The sequence below is a fragment of the Malaclemys terrapin genome, chromosome 5 (assembly GCF_027887155.1).
Source record: "Malaclemys terrapin pileata isolate rMalTer1 chromosome 5, rMalTer1.hap1, whole genome shotgun sequence".
Taxonomy (NCBI): Eukaryota; Metazoa; Chordata; order Testudines; family Emydidae; genus Malaclemys; species Malaclemys terrapin.
In genome coordinates, this window is record NC_071509.1 from 102,032,748 (window position 1) to 102,052,654 (window position 19,907).

Below are 19,907 nucleotides of genomic sequence, written 5' to 3' on the forward strand. Positions count from 1 at the left end.
ATATAGTTAGAGGATAAAATGTCTAGTGATGACACATGTGATTCTTTTAAAAGCCTGTTTTTATAACAATTACATCAGTGCAAGTAAGTGTGAAATGACATCCCAATCTCTAATTTTGAATATCAAGAGCACAAGATTTTAATCTTTCTCCCCATGCCCCAAACACACACAATCTGGTAATATTTACACGAAACACCAATTTAAATCCAGTTTTTAAAGTTATTGCAAGACGCCCTTCCACACACACTCTGATCCATTGTTCTGTCTACATGTGTGTTTTAATTTCTTATTTTGGTCCTGACCCTTTTTTCAGTCAGGCTGCTATTTGAAACCCACACACAAAGTTTGCATGAACCCTAGGGGCAAAATCTAGGGCCTGCTGCCACATACCGGGTGGCTTTCCTTAAACCATTCAGGAGTATGTAAACCTGGGGATGTAAAGAGGCAATGTTTCCTTCCTGTGGATGGAATGAGGCCCAGTGTTACCTTTACTTCCTTCTCCTCTGGGAGGCAGAGAAAAGTGGAACATGGTGCTTGCCCCAGGAGAGAGAAGTGATAGTCTCTACCTCTCCTCCATTCCGTCCCCTGCCCTCCCCCAAATTAAGAGGAACTATTTTAATCTAATACAGGAAAGTTCTGGATTGTAACTATTTAGGGAGCTTTTAAAATTGCACTCGCAATAGCCAGTTTCAAGATCAGGCCCTCCATTTTTTTCAAGATCTCTTTTGGTTCTTTTAACTTTGAAGGAACAATTAATTTGTGCTTAATTTTGTAGTGGGCCGGGGAGGGTGGAAGAAGCTGCCCACTATCTAGTGCCCACTGGAGAAAGTGGTGGGGGGAGGGTAGAAATCATTGCTGGCAACTCTAGTTATTAAATCAATGTGTATCTGCAGTGGAAGTAAGGAAACATTTAATTTGCAGGTTTCTGAGAAGTCATGAAATACGTGCAGATGGATTACTTGTCAAATTAAGAATACTTCAACCTTTTTAATTGGGGGTTGAGTAGAGTGAAAGCATTGTGAAACCTAACATGGATCATGTAGGGGCAAGATTAAACTAATTCTGACAACCAAATTAAGCCTCATCAGATCTTTTTTTAAACAATTTTTGAAAGTACATAAGCAAGTGCGATGTGCATGCCCTAGTGAAGGGAGGGCATATAACAAGAGCGGATGTCTGTAAATTACGAAGGTCCTTCATTTCATTTCTGTTAAAACATCCATAACAGTAATACTGTAATCTAGTTTTTCCAAGGTTCATTCCCAAATTTTAATCCCTCTGTAAATTCTTCAAATATAACCTAAAAAAAAAAAAAACACTTTAACATTTCATTTGTCACACAGAAAATACTGCCAGTCATTATACTTTGGCTTCTTACTAATAGTTCTGCATCTAAAAATGACGTTCCTTTTGAGACAATTGGGTTTTGTATATTTTATTAGCAATATTTTGACAATACAATATAAAATATTTTCTAAAGCATGTGGAAATAGTCTTCACTCTACCCCCCCTGCCCCCCCCCCCGCCAAAAAGGTGGAGTTAGAATACTCAGCTGATAGAAGAATGGCTGTTCGTAGTCTTTTTTTAAAAAACAAGGCTATCTATTCAGATGTTTAAGTGAGAAGGTAAATCCCAAAAATCTTACTGGCTTGTATTTGAGAAATGCCAAAATTATCTTTAATTTATTGTTTGAGTTTTTTGTGATGGTGTTGAGGCTTCTGCTGTGCAGTATGCTAACATCTGCCATATTTAGGTTTACAAAGAACCTGGAGCCAAAATTCCCCAGTAGACTGACTCTCTCTCTCTCTCTCTCTCTCTCTCTCTGGTTTTAACCATGCATGGATCTCCATGTCAGCAGAAGAGAAAAATAGCACATCTATTTTTAAATTGGCTGGAATTCCAAAGGCACAAACCTCCTGCTGTCTGTGAGCCGCTGTGATTGAACGCCTGCCCTGGTGACATTCTAGTGATTGCTTGCAAATCGCTGCTGCCTCCTTGTGTCCAATTTACATAACTGTTTCACCGAGGGACTTCACAACTCCTGAAACAAAATTCAGTAAAATCATTGACTGAGTTGTTTAGCTAGGAACTGCAGTTCACATTAGTCATTTTATGGGGAGTAAGGAGCAATTGTGTGGAAAACATAACTAGATAAAAATAAGAACCAAATGATTGATATTTAAGATATGAATTCAGAGTTTGAATGTTGAAAGCTTAACTATAATCACAGTAAACCTAGTAGCAACTGTTAGGCTAAAAAGTTAAACTTCTTCCATGCCCATATCCTAATTTTGGATCTAAACTTAATAGATTGACCTAAAAATATTATATTGGGGGGGGGGGGAGAATCTTAAGGGATTCAAGACAAAATTTCTACTTTTTTTCTATTGAACAACATACATTTTGAGTTTCAGGGTAGCAGCCGTGTTAGTCTGTATCCTCAAAAAAAAAAAAAAAAAAAAAAAAAAAAAAAAAAAAAAAACAGGAGTACTTGTGGCACCTTAGAGACTAACAAATTTATTAGAGCATAAGCGTTCGTGGGCTACAACCCACTTCTTCGGATGCATATAGAGTGAAACATATGTTGAGGAGAAATATATACACACATACAGAGAGCATGAACAGGTGGGAGTTGTCTTACCAACTCTGAGAGGCCAATTGAGTAAAAAAAAAAAAACTTTTGAAGTGATAATCAAGATAGCTCAGTACAGACATTTTGATAAGAAGCAAGTGTGAGAATACTTACAAGGGGAGATAGATTCAATGTTTGTAATGGCTCAGCCATTCCCAGTCCTTATTTAATCCTGAGTTGATTGTGTCTAGTTTGCATATCAATTCCAGCTCAGCAGTCTCTCGTTGGAGTCTGTTTTTGAAGTTTTTCTGTTGTAAGATAGCCACCCGCAGATCTGTCATAGAATGACCAGACAGGTTAAAGTGTTCTCCCACTGGTTTTTGAGTATTATGATTCCTGATGTCAGATTTGTGTCCATTAATTCTTTTGCGTAGAGAGTGTCCGGTTTGGCCAATGTACATGGCAGAGGGGCATTGCTGGCACATGATGGCATATATCACGTTGGTAGATGTGCAGGTGAACGAGCATACATTTTTGGCAGAATGGCTTTCAGTATGAGGTTCTTAGGAAAAAAGTTTTCTTTATCTTGACTTCTGCTCTTTGGACCCATGGTTCCTGCTCCAAGAAGGGGGGAGGGATAGCTCAGTGGTTTGAGCATTGGCCTGCTAAACCCAGGGTTGTGAGTTCAATCCTTGAGGGGGCCACTTATGGATCTGGGGCAAAAAATCAGTACTTGGTCCTGCCAGTGAAGGCAGGTGGCTGGACTCAATGACCTTTTGGGGTCCCTTCCAGTTCTAGGAGATAGGTATATCTCCATATATTTTTATTTATAAGAAGAAAGTGCAAATGCTAGTAGCCATCTTTTAGACAACACTGCTCTACCCAGTATTACTATCAGAAAAAAGAGAAACTCAGATCAGCTGAAGAAGAGAGAGAGTCTACCATAGGCAATCCTGTTTACTCTTTTGCTTTTCAGTCTGGGGCTTTCCCCAGGTAACAAATTTGATGTCCGTGTCAAAAACCTGATAGAACCACCAGAGAATTTTTTAATGTCTCGGTATCCTGATGGCAACCACCTCTTATTTTCAGAAATCTTGGCAGCGGCAGAAAGCTTGCTGTGGAGTCAGTGGGAATCCTGGCTGCAACACACTGACATAAGCTCTGGCAGTGCTGCAGCCAGACTAGGGTCGGCTGCCCCCAGGCTACTTCCGAACTCCCACCCTGGAGGTACCTGGATCCAGATGGTGTCCTCCAGGGGGTCCTCTGGATAAATGGCGAGGGGCAGGCTGAGCAGCTCCTCCGGGCTCTGGTCGGTGTTGGGCGTTGGCAGGTCAGGCCAGTCCTTGGGTCCATCATACGGTAGGTTGCCGGGGTCTCCCAACCAGGAGCTAGGCCGGAGATGTCTGTCCTCTCCAGTGGCTTCCTGAGTGAGCTCTGGGGTTGGGCATTTATACTTTCTGTCCTGCGCCTTGACCTCTGGGGGGCAGGCGTGGGACTCGCTGGCTCCGCTCACTCTGGTGTCAGGAGGGTTCGTCCCTCTCTGGGGCGATGGGGAACCACACCACCTTGCTACACTACCAATACAGGGTCCTGCCTTTTAGACTTTCCACACCACCAAAGGTGTTCACCAAGTGCTTGGCAATTGTGGCAGCTCATATTAAAAAAAGCAGGAATTCAGGTCTGTTCATACTTCAACTAACTAATTCAAGGAAGATCACACCAACCAGGTGAACAACTGAATTCAGGTAACCCTACAGCTTTTTGCCTTCCTGGATCTCAGTCAACAGAGAGAAATCCACAATGGCTGAGAGCATAGCTTTCATAGGAGCAGTGGACTCTAGGTCAACAGTTTACCTTCCACAGGAAAGATTCCAAACAATAATGGATCTTACCAACCAACTTCAGGATCACCCAAGAAAATCAGTGAAAACATGCTTGACTTCTGGGACACGTGGCTTCAAGCACCTGTATAACATGGTTTGCCAGACTTCACCTATGCTCTATGCAAGTGTTCAAATCAGTGTATCTACAGTAGACCCCATGTGCATGTGATGGTCATGGTCCGAGAAGAAGTCATCTCGTTAAACTGGTGGAAAGACTGACCCTCTTCAGTACTTTTCTCTACTCTCTGCTTACCAAGACTTGGGTGACCTCTTCTAGATCACCTTTGGATTCAGGGCCCCATGGTCTCCTCAAGAAGCCTGTCTCCATATAAATGTCCTAGAGCTCAGAGCCATCTGCCTGGCATGCAAATATTCCTGCCTCTTCAGGGTTCCACAGTACAAGTGCTAACAGACAACTTCCTACCTATGCATGTCAACAGGTAGGGAAGAGCAAGATCATCCCCCTTCTGCTGGCAGGCTATGTAGCTTTGGAATTGTGGGATCTTATTCAGAATACACTTAGTGGATCAGCACCTTCCCAGCCACAGACCAGACCAACAAGTGTCAGATATTTTGTTCAGGGGCGGGGGGGGGGGGGGGGAGTGGCGTTTGAGCCCAGGCTCCTTGGCAGATGCCTTTCTCATCTCCTAGATGCCAGGACTGATGTATGCCTTTCTGCTGATTCACTGTGATACCAAGGGTTCCGAGGAAGGCGAATCAAGACACAGGACCGAGCATTTCTGATAGCCCTAGCATAGGATAGGCAATTCCTGTATTCACAACTGATGAAACTTTCAACACAGCTGTCCTCCCTTCCCTCCCTCCCACCCCCATCCCATACCATCCTAACCTTTGGTACAAGGAATAGGTTGCTACTTTTCATTTGCTTTTTTAGTGGCTGGTACATTAACTAGAAGGGTAGAGGAAACTTGTGCTTTCATGTCAGGTCCCCCTTATACAGGGTTTCATAAATACAAGGTCTCTCTTAGGCATCACTGAAGTTCCTGCTCAAGGTGGTTTGAGTTCTATATCACCCAATCTATTTGCTTCCTAGTTTTCTGTGTCAAACCTCATTCAACCTTGGGAGAAGCTAAACTTCACACACAATTAGTGTAGTAAGGAGAACTGTCTTCCTACATCAACAAGGCAAAATCATTCAAGAACATGCTCAATCTAGTCATGGCCTTTGCTGATAGTTAAGGGGGAACTTATACCCTCACACAGGTTATGTAAGTGGGTCTCCAGCTATATAAGGACATGTTATGAGTTAACCAGGTTAGATTCACCTTGCTACATTAGAGATCATTCTACTGGAAATCATGCATCCTCTGTTGCCTTTTTGAAGAATGTCCCTCTCCCTGCAATCTGGGATGCAGGTATGTGGAGTTTGGCCCACCCTTTAAAAGACCCTGCGCTTTGGTGTAGAGGCTCCCAGTTAGGATGTCCATTTTGGTAGGGCTATCCTGCAGTCATTGTTAAAGAAGGAACTCTAGTATCTACCTCCAAGCAAACAGGCAACTGCTTGTTAGAAACCAAGAGTAGAATCCATGTAAACAATTGCTCAAAAGAATGGTTACTTACCTAAAGTAATTGTGATTCTTCAAAATGTGTTGTCCATGTGGATTCAACTCTCCTTCTTTCTCTGCTACTATGGTGTCCACCTTTCTGTGATTCTATATTGGTGAAAGAACTAAGGATAATTGTGCTTGCCCTGCCCCTTTATGTCCTTGGATGATGGGGACATGAGAACATCTAGGACATAAGCATGGTCCCAATGGACATTGCTGGTAAAAAGAATCTGACCTTATGCACATGGGGGACATGGAAACCAATAGCATATATATATAGTCAATATAACTTGAACACAGATACTGTAGGATTAAGTACCTGTTCTTTATACTTTTTGGGGAGTTGAAGTTAACCTTTAACCTTGTGCCTCCATGGACATCATCTAGAAATCTTAGAAATGCACTGTGTCCATCACTTGCTAGTGTTTAAGTATGTGATATTAACAGAGATCAGAGGTATATTTTTAGTAATTAAGCTATTCAGTATGTAGGTATTTTAGTAGGTATTTCTTATTAAAAAGCCCTTTTTTGAAGTGTAACAAATTAAACTTATGAAAAAAAGTGTAGAAGGTTTTTACTGGAAGTGGTTTTGTTGACAATATTCTTTTCATTGTAATTTTGAAAATAATGAACAGTGTCCTGTTTAGTGGAGGTTTGTTTTGTTTTGTTAGTGTAAGTAACTTGTAATGAACTCCTAAGAAAGAGGAAGCATTTTATTTGTTGTAAAGTAAAACTGGGCTATTTTTTTTCCAGACTTGAGGAAAGACCAAATGAATATGGAAGCTAATTACAGACCACACACTAACTTTCCTTCAGAAGCTCAATTGCAGATGCACAGTCCTCCACTGAAGAGGTAATTAATTTTTTGTTTCTTTACTGTGAAACTTTCCTATCTGAAATGCAATGTCCATGTGGAGCTCCATTTGTTGACCGGAAGAGAATATATAATATATCCAAATGCATTTCAAACCTAGTCTTCAGACATTCTTTTAATATTGTACCTCATGTGTCAAAATGACTTGGCTGACATATTTGCTCTTTGAAAAGACAAGGAAACCTGATTGATGTTTATAAGGATCAGCCAACAGAGAACCAAATTTTAGGCTAGATTTTTAAAGGGATTTAGGCACCTAAAGACTCAGGCACCTAACTAGCATTTAATAATCTGGCCTTTATCTGATATTTAACCAGTTTAACTAGGTCAGGAGTTTAAAGTGATGTAATTCGTAAGTGATGTAATTTGTACATTCATACAACAAATGATTGGTCAAACTCTTCTGACAACTGTAAAAATGGGATAGTCAGTTCCCTAACACCTAGATCTGCCTTTCTGAAGTGATGTGTATCCACAGCTCCAACTGAAGTCAGTGGGAGCTGCAGGTGCCTAGCATTTCTGAAAATCAAGACCTGGAGTGTAAAATTGGGTAACCAAAAGTAGTGGACATTTTTTTTTCAAATTTTTGACATACCTGACTTGCCCAAAAGTCAGTGTGGTGTAGGATTAGGTAAAGAACCCAGACCTGACTCCATTCTATGCTTTAGCAAGATTCCTCTTTCCTTATTGGAGGTGAATCTATGAAGCTTTTGTAGAGCTTTGTTAATCCTTCAAATTTCTTATGAAAGAAAATCTGCTGTGATTCGATACATCTTTGAGCTAAATGAATATTTGTTAAATAAGTTTCTTAATCCTCCAGTTAAATCAAGGGTAAAGGATATTTAAATAGTATCTCCAAGAACACCATTATAAAAAATTGCATATTCGTATTACTTAGGACTTATAGGTGTGGTATATGCTTTAAAAAAACTGCATGTGTAAATGTTTGTGAAGAAATCTCTTGTGACTGGTTCCCAAATACCTGTGCATGTTTATATTTTAGAGCAGAGATGCCACACAAGAAAATATTCCCTTCATCGACTCTACAGCCAAATTTTAAGGACCATGTTAAGAGAGAAACAAAGATCAGCAAGTTAAATGAACAGAACTCTTCAGAGTGGCTTAATCCAGATAAATTTGAGAAGATCAGTATGCCAGTGTACAGTGCTGAAAGCTCAGCCCACCCTTATAACACTGAACTCTCAGTTGTGTGTGGAAAGAGAGTGAACAACAATGAATTTCTCTCATCCTCTCCGCTGCAGTCTCCTCATACAAGAACTCTTGGATCAAAGTCAGGGCTTGCATCTTTAGTTCAGCAGAATCTGTTAGAACAGTCCCATACGGAGTTGTCCTCATCTGGTGAATGTGCTGTTCAGTCATTTGGTAGGACTAATAATCTTCAGATTCCAGAAGTAATTTACCAAAATCTTCCACCTCCTTTACCTCCAAAGAAATATACTCTGAATGTTTCGCTAGGATCAAAAAATGAATCTACAGCTGATGTAACATTGCCAGAAGTGTTGCAGAGTAATCTTTCAGGTTTTGAAAGGCAAACAGCTATCGCTTCAAAATCTGCATCAGAAGGTGCATTTACAAATGAAGAAAGATTTAAAGAAACATTTCAAGGGAATGATCACACCATTCACAAACTGGATACCACACCTAGGTCATCAGTTAATGACTGTCAGACTGTATCTGGCAGTATATGTAATAAAGGATCTCAGCACACAGGACCAAGTGTTAGCTCTCCTGATGCAAATGATAGTGTATCTCTAACAACCTATTTTTCAGTAGATAGCTGCATGACAGATACATACAGGATGAAATACCATCAGAGACCCAAGCTGTATTTTGCAGACAGTAGCTTCCACAAAGATAAGCATCTACCACCAACTGGAATAGACCTGGGCATCGTATACCCTGGTATTCTTGATTCTAGTCATCCCACATCTGAACAGAGATACAAACCTAGCATAGAAGGAATACATTGCAACAGGTAGATTGTCAAATCCATTTTCCTATGCATTTCACATGGTCTGCTTATGGGGCAGGAAGCATGGACTCCTCAATGTGTGGTGACAGGTATCCAGAGCTCAAAAGCTTGTTGACCAACAGAAGTTGGTCCAATAAAATATATTACCTCACCCACTTTGTGTCTCGGACATAGCTACAACACTGCATACTTAGGTATCCTGTCGGCTATGCTTTTAAGAGATATGACTGTTTAAATGATTCTTCAAATCTGGGTGAGCAGGGGAAAAGGTGCTAAAGTTTTGGCCATGGATTTGTCATTTTTCTTGCCTTAACAATGTTTACCTCCATGTGATGATGCTGAATAAGTTTGTAAGTCTGTTACAAATAGCCCCCTTAAGTGTGTGCTTTTAATTAATACCTAGGTAGATCAGTCAGCATATGAGATTAACTAAATAAAAAGTTGTTCATTTTACTGGAGAACTTAATACACTTGTGGCTTAGTGCTCATAGACTGAAAAAAGGTGTAAATTAACCTGTAATCCTTTAAACTAGCTAGCGATATGCTGATAAACACAGTACCATACATGGCATGGTACATAGAACAATATCTGCTTTATGAAACCATTGTTCCTAATGAGTAACAATGTGTTACCTATTTCTTCATCTGACTTCTGTGAAAGTCTAACTTAATTTCCTTTAAGTGTCTTTTTTTAATGCAAGTTTACCCAGAGAATTGGATTTTTAGTACTCAAAATGATGCCTTAATGAGTGATTTTACAAATTAGTGTAGCCTACGTGAACTACAAACAGAACTTTACAAGGGAATTGAGATTTTTTTAAAACTATCCTAAAACTCCAGTTCCCTAATTTGTACACTTTTTTTATCCAACTGTTGTTTGCTCCTTAACTTAAATTCTAGTCAGTGTTCCACAAGCAAAGCCGTGATAATTTAACTTATTACTGAAATTTAATTTAGCTATGTAAGCTACAAATTAATATAGTAGTCTGCAATGTGCTGTAGAAACAAATATATTTTAGGATATGAAGTTGTCACATAGCTACAACAGATTAATTTAAGAAGCAGTACATTTACATTCAAGACCTTATTCTTCAGGTCAGATTGCATACAGCTGCAAAATCAAATTCAACCCTACTATGTACTTGTCTGTCTTTTCACCTTCCCTCTTGAAAATACACCACTGTGGTTCACATAAACCTGAGCAAATTTATGGGATCAGTCAGTTTGACTTACTGTTACAGAACTTTGTCCCCAGCTAGCAGTCTCCCACTCCAAAACATTTCTAGACTGTATTTTCAATGAATGGGTAAATTTACATCCCCTTTGGATAGGCTTTTAATTGAATCTGCACTCTTTAGGGAGGTTCAGAATTCAGCTTCACTGTAATCCGTTAATGCTTTGTACCATTTGTTGGCCATTGAAATAACTAATGTAACTTGTAATGAACGCTACCAAAGCAGGACTGTGTAGAATGAGTAGTTGAAGCTCATGGCTTTCCTTAAATGTAAAGGAAAGTGCTTAGATTTTTAAAATTGGGTGGTACTGATTACAGTTAAGTGTAAAATGCCTTTTAGTTCTGAGCTTAATGCTATATATGTATGTTATACTTGCCGTATGGTCAAACAGGTTTAAATGTTTTTTGTAAATTATGTGAATTACAGTGCTTCAACCAAATGGTGACAGTCATGACAGTCATGGGTGTATATTAAGTTATCCAAAATATAAAACAGAAGCTGTGGTTACTTTGGCAATGTCCTAAGATTTGTCATTTTTAATATAATGCAAACATGATATGCCTCAGACTAAATATCTCAAACTAGTCCCTTTATACTTTTCAGTCACCAAGTAGCATTTGAAAGAATTAATTCTGGAATTGATATTGTTACATCTAAAGCAAATACATTCAGTATGTATGGATATGAATGCAAGTGAAATTGAACCTACTGAAATCCTTACATTATGTATAGGGGATAAAATTGGGTGGGGAGAAAGAACTTGATTTAAAAACACTTGGATGTGTGACAGCATGGAAGATTCCCACTGTTAATCTTTTTGTTTAAAAATAGCTTTTAAAAATGAATTTTGAATCCATATCAGATAGGCATTACTTAATGTACACAGTTAATTAAAATTACATCTTTAAAAAACGTATAGTACTAGAACTTGTCAAGCTTTTCCAGAAATCTTGTACACCTCTACCCCAATATGTGACCAGATATAACGCAGTAAAGCAGCGCACGAGGGGGGCAGGGTTGCGCGCTCCGGCAGATCAAAGCGAGTTCTATATAACGTGGTAAGACTTTTTTTGGCTCCTGAGGACCACGTTATATTGGGGTTGAGGTGTATTTGAAATTGCGGTATTTTAATGTATAAAAAGCACAGCAACAACACTGAATACTATACAAGAGCAAACAGTCATACTTCTATACAAAGGAACAATGTGAATGCCTATTAGTAATACAAAAAGTGAATTTGGTTTCCAGAAAGCTAGTGAGCATAATTGGTGAGTTTATTCAAGACTAGCTGCTTAGGTTCTTCTGGGGTTCTGAAATGCAGCAATCTTCATTGAAGTCACTTAGATGAACATTGATCTTTCTTTGCTTGGAGCTGTCTTTCCAGGCAAAACCTTTTGTATATGACCTGTTTACCAGATAAGTTATATGTGCACTATTATATAAATGACAGCTTCACCTTTTATATTTACAGGTCCTATGTTTATTTAATATTTGTTAACTAATGTATGATCTGACATTGATTTAGCTAGAGTGCCTATTTATTTTTTATAAATGTCCTGGTTATAGATTTGTATAACAGACATTTTGTAATGTTTTAATGCATTTAACAGGTATTGTAATATATTTTTCAGTCTTTAGAATTTTATTTTCATGCAAAGTTGCATTTTTCTGCATGTTCAGACTATTAGATTAAAAACTAACTACTTTTGTGGCTACCTCTATTCTCTCTGTATCTTACACAAGTGGTTTAAAAGTGGTGAAACACAATGCTGGAACACCAACTAACTATTTGCAAATTAGGTTAGTCATCTAAGAACAGTAGATAAATTTATGGTGCTTGAGTAGTTCTCAGCTATCTAATTTGAACAATGATGCTCACACCTTCACTAAAACACATTAGCCAGGAATACCTGGTGTTTAACACTCCCTCCCACCCCACCCCCAAAAAAACCTTAACTTTGTGGAGAATAAACATTGAAGTTTCCCAGATCTCTTGTTTGAACCATCAGTTCTGCTGTATGTGCAAAAAAAATGAAGTTTGTCTTCTGCTAGTTGCATTCAGGATCTCACCACCTGTACTACCCTGTTTTTACTCAAGACAGAATTCTGAACTTGCTCTTGGCAAATTTTTTAAAATCCACATTTAAAGATGACCATTAACATACTATGTTTTATGAGGTTCAAGTGTAAGGTTGTTTAAACTGTCTGATCACTGTTACAGCTTACTCTAGTACACTAGCAGGAACCATATTTGTGTAAAACTTTCATTCATGAAGATGTGTTGTGGTTAACATCTACCTATACAACTTCTCTCTCTGCATAAGAGCTGCTGGGGACACTAATGGAATTGCCTAATAGATAAGCAAAGTTGAAGTATTTGATTATGTAAGTGGGAGATTTTTTTTTTTAAAAGGTTTAGTGACCAATGACTCAATTAGCTATTATATAGCTGCACTCTATAGTGGAGCCTAGCTTTTGCACCCTGGGCTATGGCCTCAAGCTCTTATGCACTTTTGTTGTAAATCAAAAACAGTTCAATTACATGAGCTGCACTTCTCACTATTTTTTCCATCTGGTTCCTTCTGCCTCCTGTGTTTTCTCCACTCCTCCTATAGCTCCCCTTCAGCCCACATGCCCTCTTTTAAAGCTCAGTTGTTAAAGAACCACTATGATCCTGCAACACTTCACCTGCTTACTTCAGCTACATCAGAGATGTCATGTGCATTTGGTGGAAAGTGCTGCATTCCATGTTAATTTAGGGGGTGGGATATAATTTCAGTGAAGGTGGTAGGAGCATGCTTGCCCCTGGGGACAAACAGGTGTACTAGCACAAACTACAGGGCAGCAGCAATGGCTTGGGGTAGCACTCTACCAAACCAGTGAGGCTCTGGGTATGTAGGTGAGTGGTTAGTATAAGTTAACACCCTTGAACAATGTAGTTATACTGATCTAATTACCAATGCCAATGTCCACCTTCTCCCATCAACATAGCTACTGCCTCAGGAAGGTGGAGTACTCATGCCAACAGGAAAAGCCTGCCCTGTGGTGTAGGTCACATCTTCACCAGTGCAGCCCTTTAAATATAGGCAAGCTTTAAGCAGCCAGGCTTGCCTTTTTACATGCCTTACTTAGTTACAAGGGGATTTTCATGTCAAAACCTGCTTGATATTTTAGAGGCAATATAACAGTAGTGGCTAGCACAGAGGAGGATGCCTTTAACAATGTGACCCTGTACCCACAGCACTACAGGTTATTCCAGTAGGGAAGGATAGTGGTAGTAAGCAACCAGCATAGTAAGCTGGGTAATTTAAGAGGACACCAGTAAAAACTTATTATGGCCGTTATTTGTCTCCAGACAGAGCTGCATGGAAGTGTTTGAAAGTTGATCTTGCCAGCTCAGAAAAGGATGTCATAACCAATAAACTAACCAATCCACCCAGTCTGAAGTTCCATTTTTTTCAATTGATCTTTATTCAAACACTGAACATTATGTAAAAGACAAATGAGCAATCTATATTACTGTTATGGAAACTAGAGTATCCTCAAACTTTTGAAATTTAACTTAAGGCACACTTTACATTGTCACTGAAGTAAATAGGCTATAGATGAACCCCAGACCCCCTCAAATCAGTACATCCATGAATGGATCAATGTGTATCACTAGCACTCTAGCTTAACAGGTTTGAGAGTCTCATGTCCAGTTGTCCTGTTGCATGTAGTGTCTTCCTCTTCCAAAGCATGTTTTTATAAATAAGGTTCCTCATCTTGAATAGGAGCTGCCACTATAAGGAATGGAAAAATCAGGTTATATTGTCAGTGGTATAAGGTCAGTAAGAAAGGAAATAAGCATAGGTCTACACTTTAAAAAAAAATTAGATCAACCTCAAATCATCGCTGAAGGCTGTGAAAAATGTTGCACCCCTGAGCACCATCAGTAGGTCCTAATCTCCTGTGTAGATGGGGCTAGAACTACAGCCTGTTGGAGAGGTAGATTCCCTACATAGAGGGAAAACCCCCTTCCATCAATATAGGAAGCATCTATAGCAGAGGCGGGCAAACTACAGTCCACAGGACCATCCTGCCTGGCCCAGGAGGCTAGCCCCCAGCCCCTCCCCTGCTGACCTCCTGCCCCCACAGCCTCAGCTCACTCGCTCTGCCACCAGCGCAATGTTCTGGGTGGAGGGGCTGCAGAGCCAGCCTGACCCAGTGCTGTGTGGTGGCAGCTGTAGCGCCACCAGCCACTGGCGCTCCAGGCAGCACAGTAAGGGCAGAGAGCAAGGGAGATTAGCTAGAGGGCAGGGGGGAAGCAGCTAGGGGCCAGGCCATGACCCCCTCCCCTAACCAGCCATCCATACAATTTACGAAACCCGATACAGCCCTCCAGCCAAAAAATTTGCCCACCCCTGAACCATAGTAGGATACTGCTGTAGCACAGATATACCCACAGATTAGGTGCTGTTTTCTTCAATAGGAAGGTCAGATTTAATTACCTTTATACCAGTCCAGTGCTGTTTGAGCTATAAAACTATCAAAGTTTCTAATGTATCAATTTAAAAAAAAGACTAATACTAATATTTGTTACCAACCAGATCAAGATCTGTCAATAGTACCACTATTTATTTGTATCAGAGGGGTAGCTGTGTTAGTCTGAATCTGTAAAAAGCAACAGAGGGTCCTGTGGCACCTTTAAGACTAAACAGAAATATTGGGAGCATAAGCTTTTGTGGATAAGAACCTCACTTCTTCAGATGCAAGAAACGACTTGCATCTGAAGTGAGCTTACCCACAAAAGCTTATGCTCCCAATACTTCTGTTAGTCTTAAAGGTGCCACAGGACCCTCTGTTGCTTTTTACTATTTATTTGAAACTTAACACAGCAAATTTCATGTGTTTATCAGTGATAGCACTGTGGCTGCTTGACAGGTTTGTTTTCATAGATTTTTTCCTTCTCATCTCTGCTTGAAAGTTCAAGTTTCAGAGTTTTAATACTGTTTTAATTTCTACCACATATGAAGCACAACAGAAATAGACCTAGAAGAGGGAGAAAAAGTAAATGGGAAAACTGCCTGGACAGAACTTTCTTTAAATTCAAAAGCTTTCAGATCTATTTTTGATAGAGAAGTTGTTTGTCAGAACTTTGGTTTATTCACCATACTTTTTAACTAATCAGAGCTCTAGTTGCAGATTTCCACTTTTAAGACATCTTACTGGGTTTAGTCACCTCCAGTCTTACATGTGCCAGCCCTCTGCTCAAAAACAACAGTTCTCCTTGAAACAGGGAAGCCTGCTTTTAAACCATTTGTGCTTCCTTGTGCCCTAGGGCTGTAGGAGCAGATTAGGTCCTTGGAGCAGATTAGAGTAGATTCAGGGCTGCTCTAACTTGTACTACTTCTAACAGCTCCCTAAGGAGCATTACACCAAGCAGGTTGCAAAAGCACAGCCCACTTCAGCCACACCTCATTCTGTCCTGCCACATTCTAGAAGGGTGGGGAAAGTAGGGTAGCACCGAGCCAGTAATATGCCCATGAGATCACAGGCACAGAGTTTGGCCCTGTGTGTGCCAGCATTCCTTTTGCAAAGGGTGTAGCATTTTTCTATGCTTGCACATTTGGATGCCATTTGAAAGAGCCCTGCAAGATGTATAAAATATTGAATTCTCATTAACAGAGAAGCAAGATGTGACAGGACTTTCCTTTAGTCAGCAACACTGTTAAGAAAGCTTATTAGTCACTTCCCACCCACAGAACTGAAGAGACAGAACTAACATTTCTACTCTGACCTTGTACCTTCTAATGCAAGATGTCAGCCATGATCAGAGGGTCTGTACTCATTTTGGATATCTTTGGCTTGTGAATTTCTACATGCTTCCTAAATCTAAAATAGAAATGATATTCGAGCAAGACAACCACTCAGGAAAAGTATATTACCAATGGACAGCTTTGCTGTTAGTGTGATTCATTATAGTACCACTACTGATACCTAATAGGAAGTTAACTTCTGCACTCCGTGTATTGACAAAGCCACAGATATAAGTAGATTCTTTGAAGTTTAGCTAAGCATCCTGTTGCAGATATATATAGTAGTGCAAGTCTGGGAATCGCATGAGCAATTGCTCAGATAGGAACTGCAAGGGGTTTTATTTGGAAAGAAGGGATGGATGATGGTGGGTCTAAGTGTATGTTCACAAAACCAAAATGTATGTTAGAAGAACATAAAGGTTGAAAAGCCAAGTAGTCTAGTTAGGAAATGCCAGAATTAAGACAACCTTAATTCAGAACCCTTGGGCCTATGAATCATATTTCTTCCCACTGAATTCCTGGCTCATTCAGTGCTCGCTTAATGAGCGACTATTTAATATTACATTCCTGTTGTTCAGTGTGCAGTCCCATGCCTTATTTCCTGCACCTTAATCAAACCCTCCTCATGGGCTTTTCTTTGGCACTCATTACAATTGGACAGGCATTCTGGCACTTCCTAATTTTTGAGTGCTTGAGTTTGCATCCTCAGTAATACTCTTAATATATAGGTTTTACTTAAAAAGGCAAAAAAAAAAGGCAGTTTCCATCATGTGGCTTCACACTGACACGCACATGGGTCATCAACAGGGTAGGGACATTTTGATTCACTGCACAGGCCTCTGCCACTTGAGCTAACAGAGTAACTGATAGGCTGTCATCCTCTACTTTCACAAGCAACAGACTTTGCCACTTGTATAGACACTGACAGCAGAGGAATGGAGAGCTTTGGACTCCATTGCAGGCTTCGGAGAGGAGTATGCTCTAGTAAAGCACAGACCTTCCCCCTCATACCTAATCTTGAGCCCTTCCTGCCCTGTTCCCCTCCAACCTCTCAACTCTAGTCCCACCTGTTCCTCTTCTCTTCACTTAGCCCCAATCTCCACTGGTTACCCTGTCCAGCCTCTCCAAATACTGGCCTGTGTTCCCCACTGGCTCCCACCCCTGCAAATTTGGCTTTTGTTCCCAAATCAGGTAACCTCCAGCACCCAGCTGCCTGGGCACAGCAGGAGGGCACTGAGAGCACAAAGAGGCAGTCTCCCGGTTCTGGTGCCTGGACCCGGGCCCACAATAGCGTGGGGCAGCACAGAACTACCATTGCAAGGAAACTCCTGTTCAGCACCAGGGTGACCCATGCTCAGAACCTTCCCAGTTCTTAGCTGCAAGCTACTAACAAGCCTCTACTGAGCATGTGCAAACTGCAGTGTTTCAAAAGTTTATAACGCGGATGAATTTTCACAGAAACAGCAGAAGGCAGATCCCTGGCACCAGACTGCCCCGTGCTAACGTTTGAGTTCTTGCTCCAAAGCATAGCCACACCTGGGCTTCTCCAAGAAATAACAGCCAGAATTTTTTTAAACCTGGGCAAAGCAACATACTGTCCCCTATCCTCTTTCCCGGCCACACCTGAACCACTCTGGCGGTCACTTTCCATGGAAAGTCAGCCTGAGACAGCCAAAAGGCACTAAGCACTTCAACCCCAAATACAGGCTACGGCCAACAGCACTGGGCCCTACTTCCCACACGTCAGTGAAGCCCTTAAACAATAATCATCACGGGGCTGCCCAGACGCGCAGGGCTGCAGACGAGGTGGGAGATGCAGCGGAGAGCCCGGGAGTTTTACCGCAGGACACAGACTGGGGAGCCGGGGCCTGTGGGGGGAAGCAGGGACGAGGGGGAGGAGAGGAGCGGGTGCGGGTCTCACTCACCCGCGGGCTCAGGGCAACAGATAGACGAAGACGAGCAGCGCCAGGTCGAAGAGGACGAAGAGCCACACGTCGAGCCAGTAGGACTGTCCGGAGAGCGACAGGGGGCGGCTGCAGTCGCCATTCGCTGTGGCCGGCGCCGGCTCCGGGCCTCGCTGCCGCTGCTCCAGCCCCGCCGCCTCCATCGCTCCCCCTCCGCGGTAGCTCCTGCTTCGCCTACCAGAGCAAGGCGGAAGTGACGGGGGGCGTGGCCCAATAGCTCATGCGCACCTGTTTGCTCCGGAGGAGGGGAGGCTCTTTGCACCAATGAAAACAGCGGGCGGCCGACTGCTGGGCTGGTCACGTGACCGCTCTACAGCTGGTCAGGGGCGGAGGGCTGCCCCCGCGGCGCTCAGTGTGTGACTCACGGAACGTATCTGCCCAGCTGGCTGCGCTCGCGCCCCGTGCGGGGATGGGTCGCTGCAGGCCTCGCTCTGCCCCAGGCAGAACTGTGCTTCAGAGCTGCGTCCCGCCCCGCCCTCCGAGCCCGTCAGCAGTACCAGAGAAGTACAGTACGCACAGAAAGAATTAAATTTTATTAGAGAATATTTAAAAAATAAACGATACAGAGAATTTGAAGCGTCAGTTATTGGTCATTGGGGGTAACATACAGAGTATAGGGGTATGTTGCTATAGCCAGGGTAAGTCCAGCTCCCACACAAGCTTCAGAAAACATACACCAAAACACAAACCCACATGCCTCAGGGCATAAGGCATCCACTAACTGGGGGGCTTAGCAAATTCTCTTATATGAGCATGTTATTCCACGGTTGCCCGTTACGGTGATTTTGCAAGTTCCTGTGGGACCATGTGTACTGGCCACTGCCCCACAGCAGAGGTGACTAGATAGACCACAGCTGTTATCTGATAAATAAATTATGTTTTCATCATTTTTTAAAAGAAATTGTTGCCTAAAAGATGTAACATCAGTGAAACATTCCTTCTTCCGTTCCATCCATCCCAACCTTCCAGAGATGGCAGCAGCGATGCCAGGATGGAAAGTGGCTTTAAGAACAAATGATCCCCAGCCCATGCGTAGTTTCCATTTATACTAAAATGGAAACGGTTAGCCCAAAGTATTTTTAAATATGGTTTAGTTTTGTTCTAGTCTAGCCCAGGAAACTGTATCAGCACATTTCTTGGAAGAGTCATATTTATAAACAGTTGTGGCTAACAGTTTTTTTCTGGGATAAATGGGACTCTGGAGAAACAAACTTTCATAATATTTCAACTATCAAGCACATGTTTGTATCTACAGAGGTTCATAGAATCTGAGATGGTTTACAAATGTCCTCATGTAGCTGAAACTCTGTGGGTCTTCAACACCATAAAGAAATTATTAGATGTCTACACCTTTCCAATAAAACTACCGCTAAAACTATTTGATGGCTATAATCCAACCTGTTCTACTGTATGTGAATGAAGTCGGGTTCAGTTTAAAACTAGACATAAACCCTGGTTGTCATCTAGCAGACTACCCCACCACAGTGAAATATGCAAACCTGAGATACACTCTCACCAAATATAGACTCAGTGACCACAGATTAGAGATTGGAAAGAGGCAGATACGAAGCGCAATAAACCCAGAGAGGAGAGACTGTGCAGCCAATGCAAGAGAGGAATTCTGAGTTAAAGAAATACTTTCTACTAGTATGAAAAAGAGAATATATTTGTTCAAAATGTCAGGAATCAGAAGACTTCTAACCAAAAACTGACAAAGAAAAACTGTGCCTGATCTTCAAAGAAAGGAGCAAGAGATGGCATGATACTGTTTAGCAACCTGCCACTAGATTAGGAATTAGGATTGTCCTAACTCTAAAGAGTTAAAGGTAACTCAGATCTACCAGTGACAAAAGGCTCAAAGTGACTTTCCCCCAAATTGTGCTGAAAGACTTTTAGAAAAATGTGCCAATAAATTTCTGAATAGTAATAGTGGAACCCTCAGTAGAGAGAACTCTGAACAATGGACCTGAAACGCAGGTTAAATCAGTTTTGGCAGAGGCTTATAGCTGGTGTTGCTTCT

General features: G+C 41.4%; 1 protein-coding gene and 1 long non-coding RNA gene across 2 annotated transcripts in view; one reads left to right on the forward strand and one right to left on the reverse strand.

Annotated features, from left to right (window-relative positions):
- USP53 (ubiquitin specific peptidase 53) overlaps positions 1-11,841 on the forward strand; it is a 57,120-nt gene extending 45,279 nt beyond the window's left edge. The window contains exons 15-16 of the mRNA XM_054029502.1: positions 6,777-6,876; positions 7,901-11,841. Coding sequence (XP_053885477.1) covers positions 6,777-6,876; positions 7,901-8,897 — 1,097 coding nt within the window. The 3' untranslated portion in view covers positions 8,898-11,841. The remainder of the gene's footprint in view (positions 1-6,776; positions 6,877-7,900) is intronic.
- Positions 11,842-13,567: 1,726 nt separating this feature from the next.
- LOC128838106 (uncharacterized) lies at positions 13,568-18,236 on the reverse strand. Its single transcript, XR_008445100.1, has 2 exons — positions 17,849-18,236; positions 13,568-13,907 (listed from the first exon to the last, which is right to left on the reverse strand). It is a non-coding gene; the product is annotated as an uncharacterized LOC128838106 (long non-coding RNA).
- Between the last annotated feature and the right edge of the window lie 1,671 nt (positions 18,237-19,907).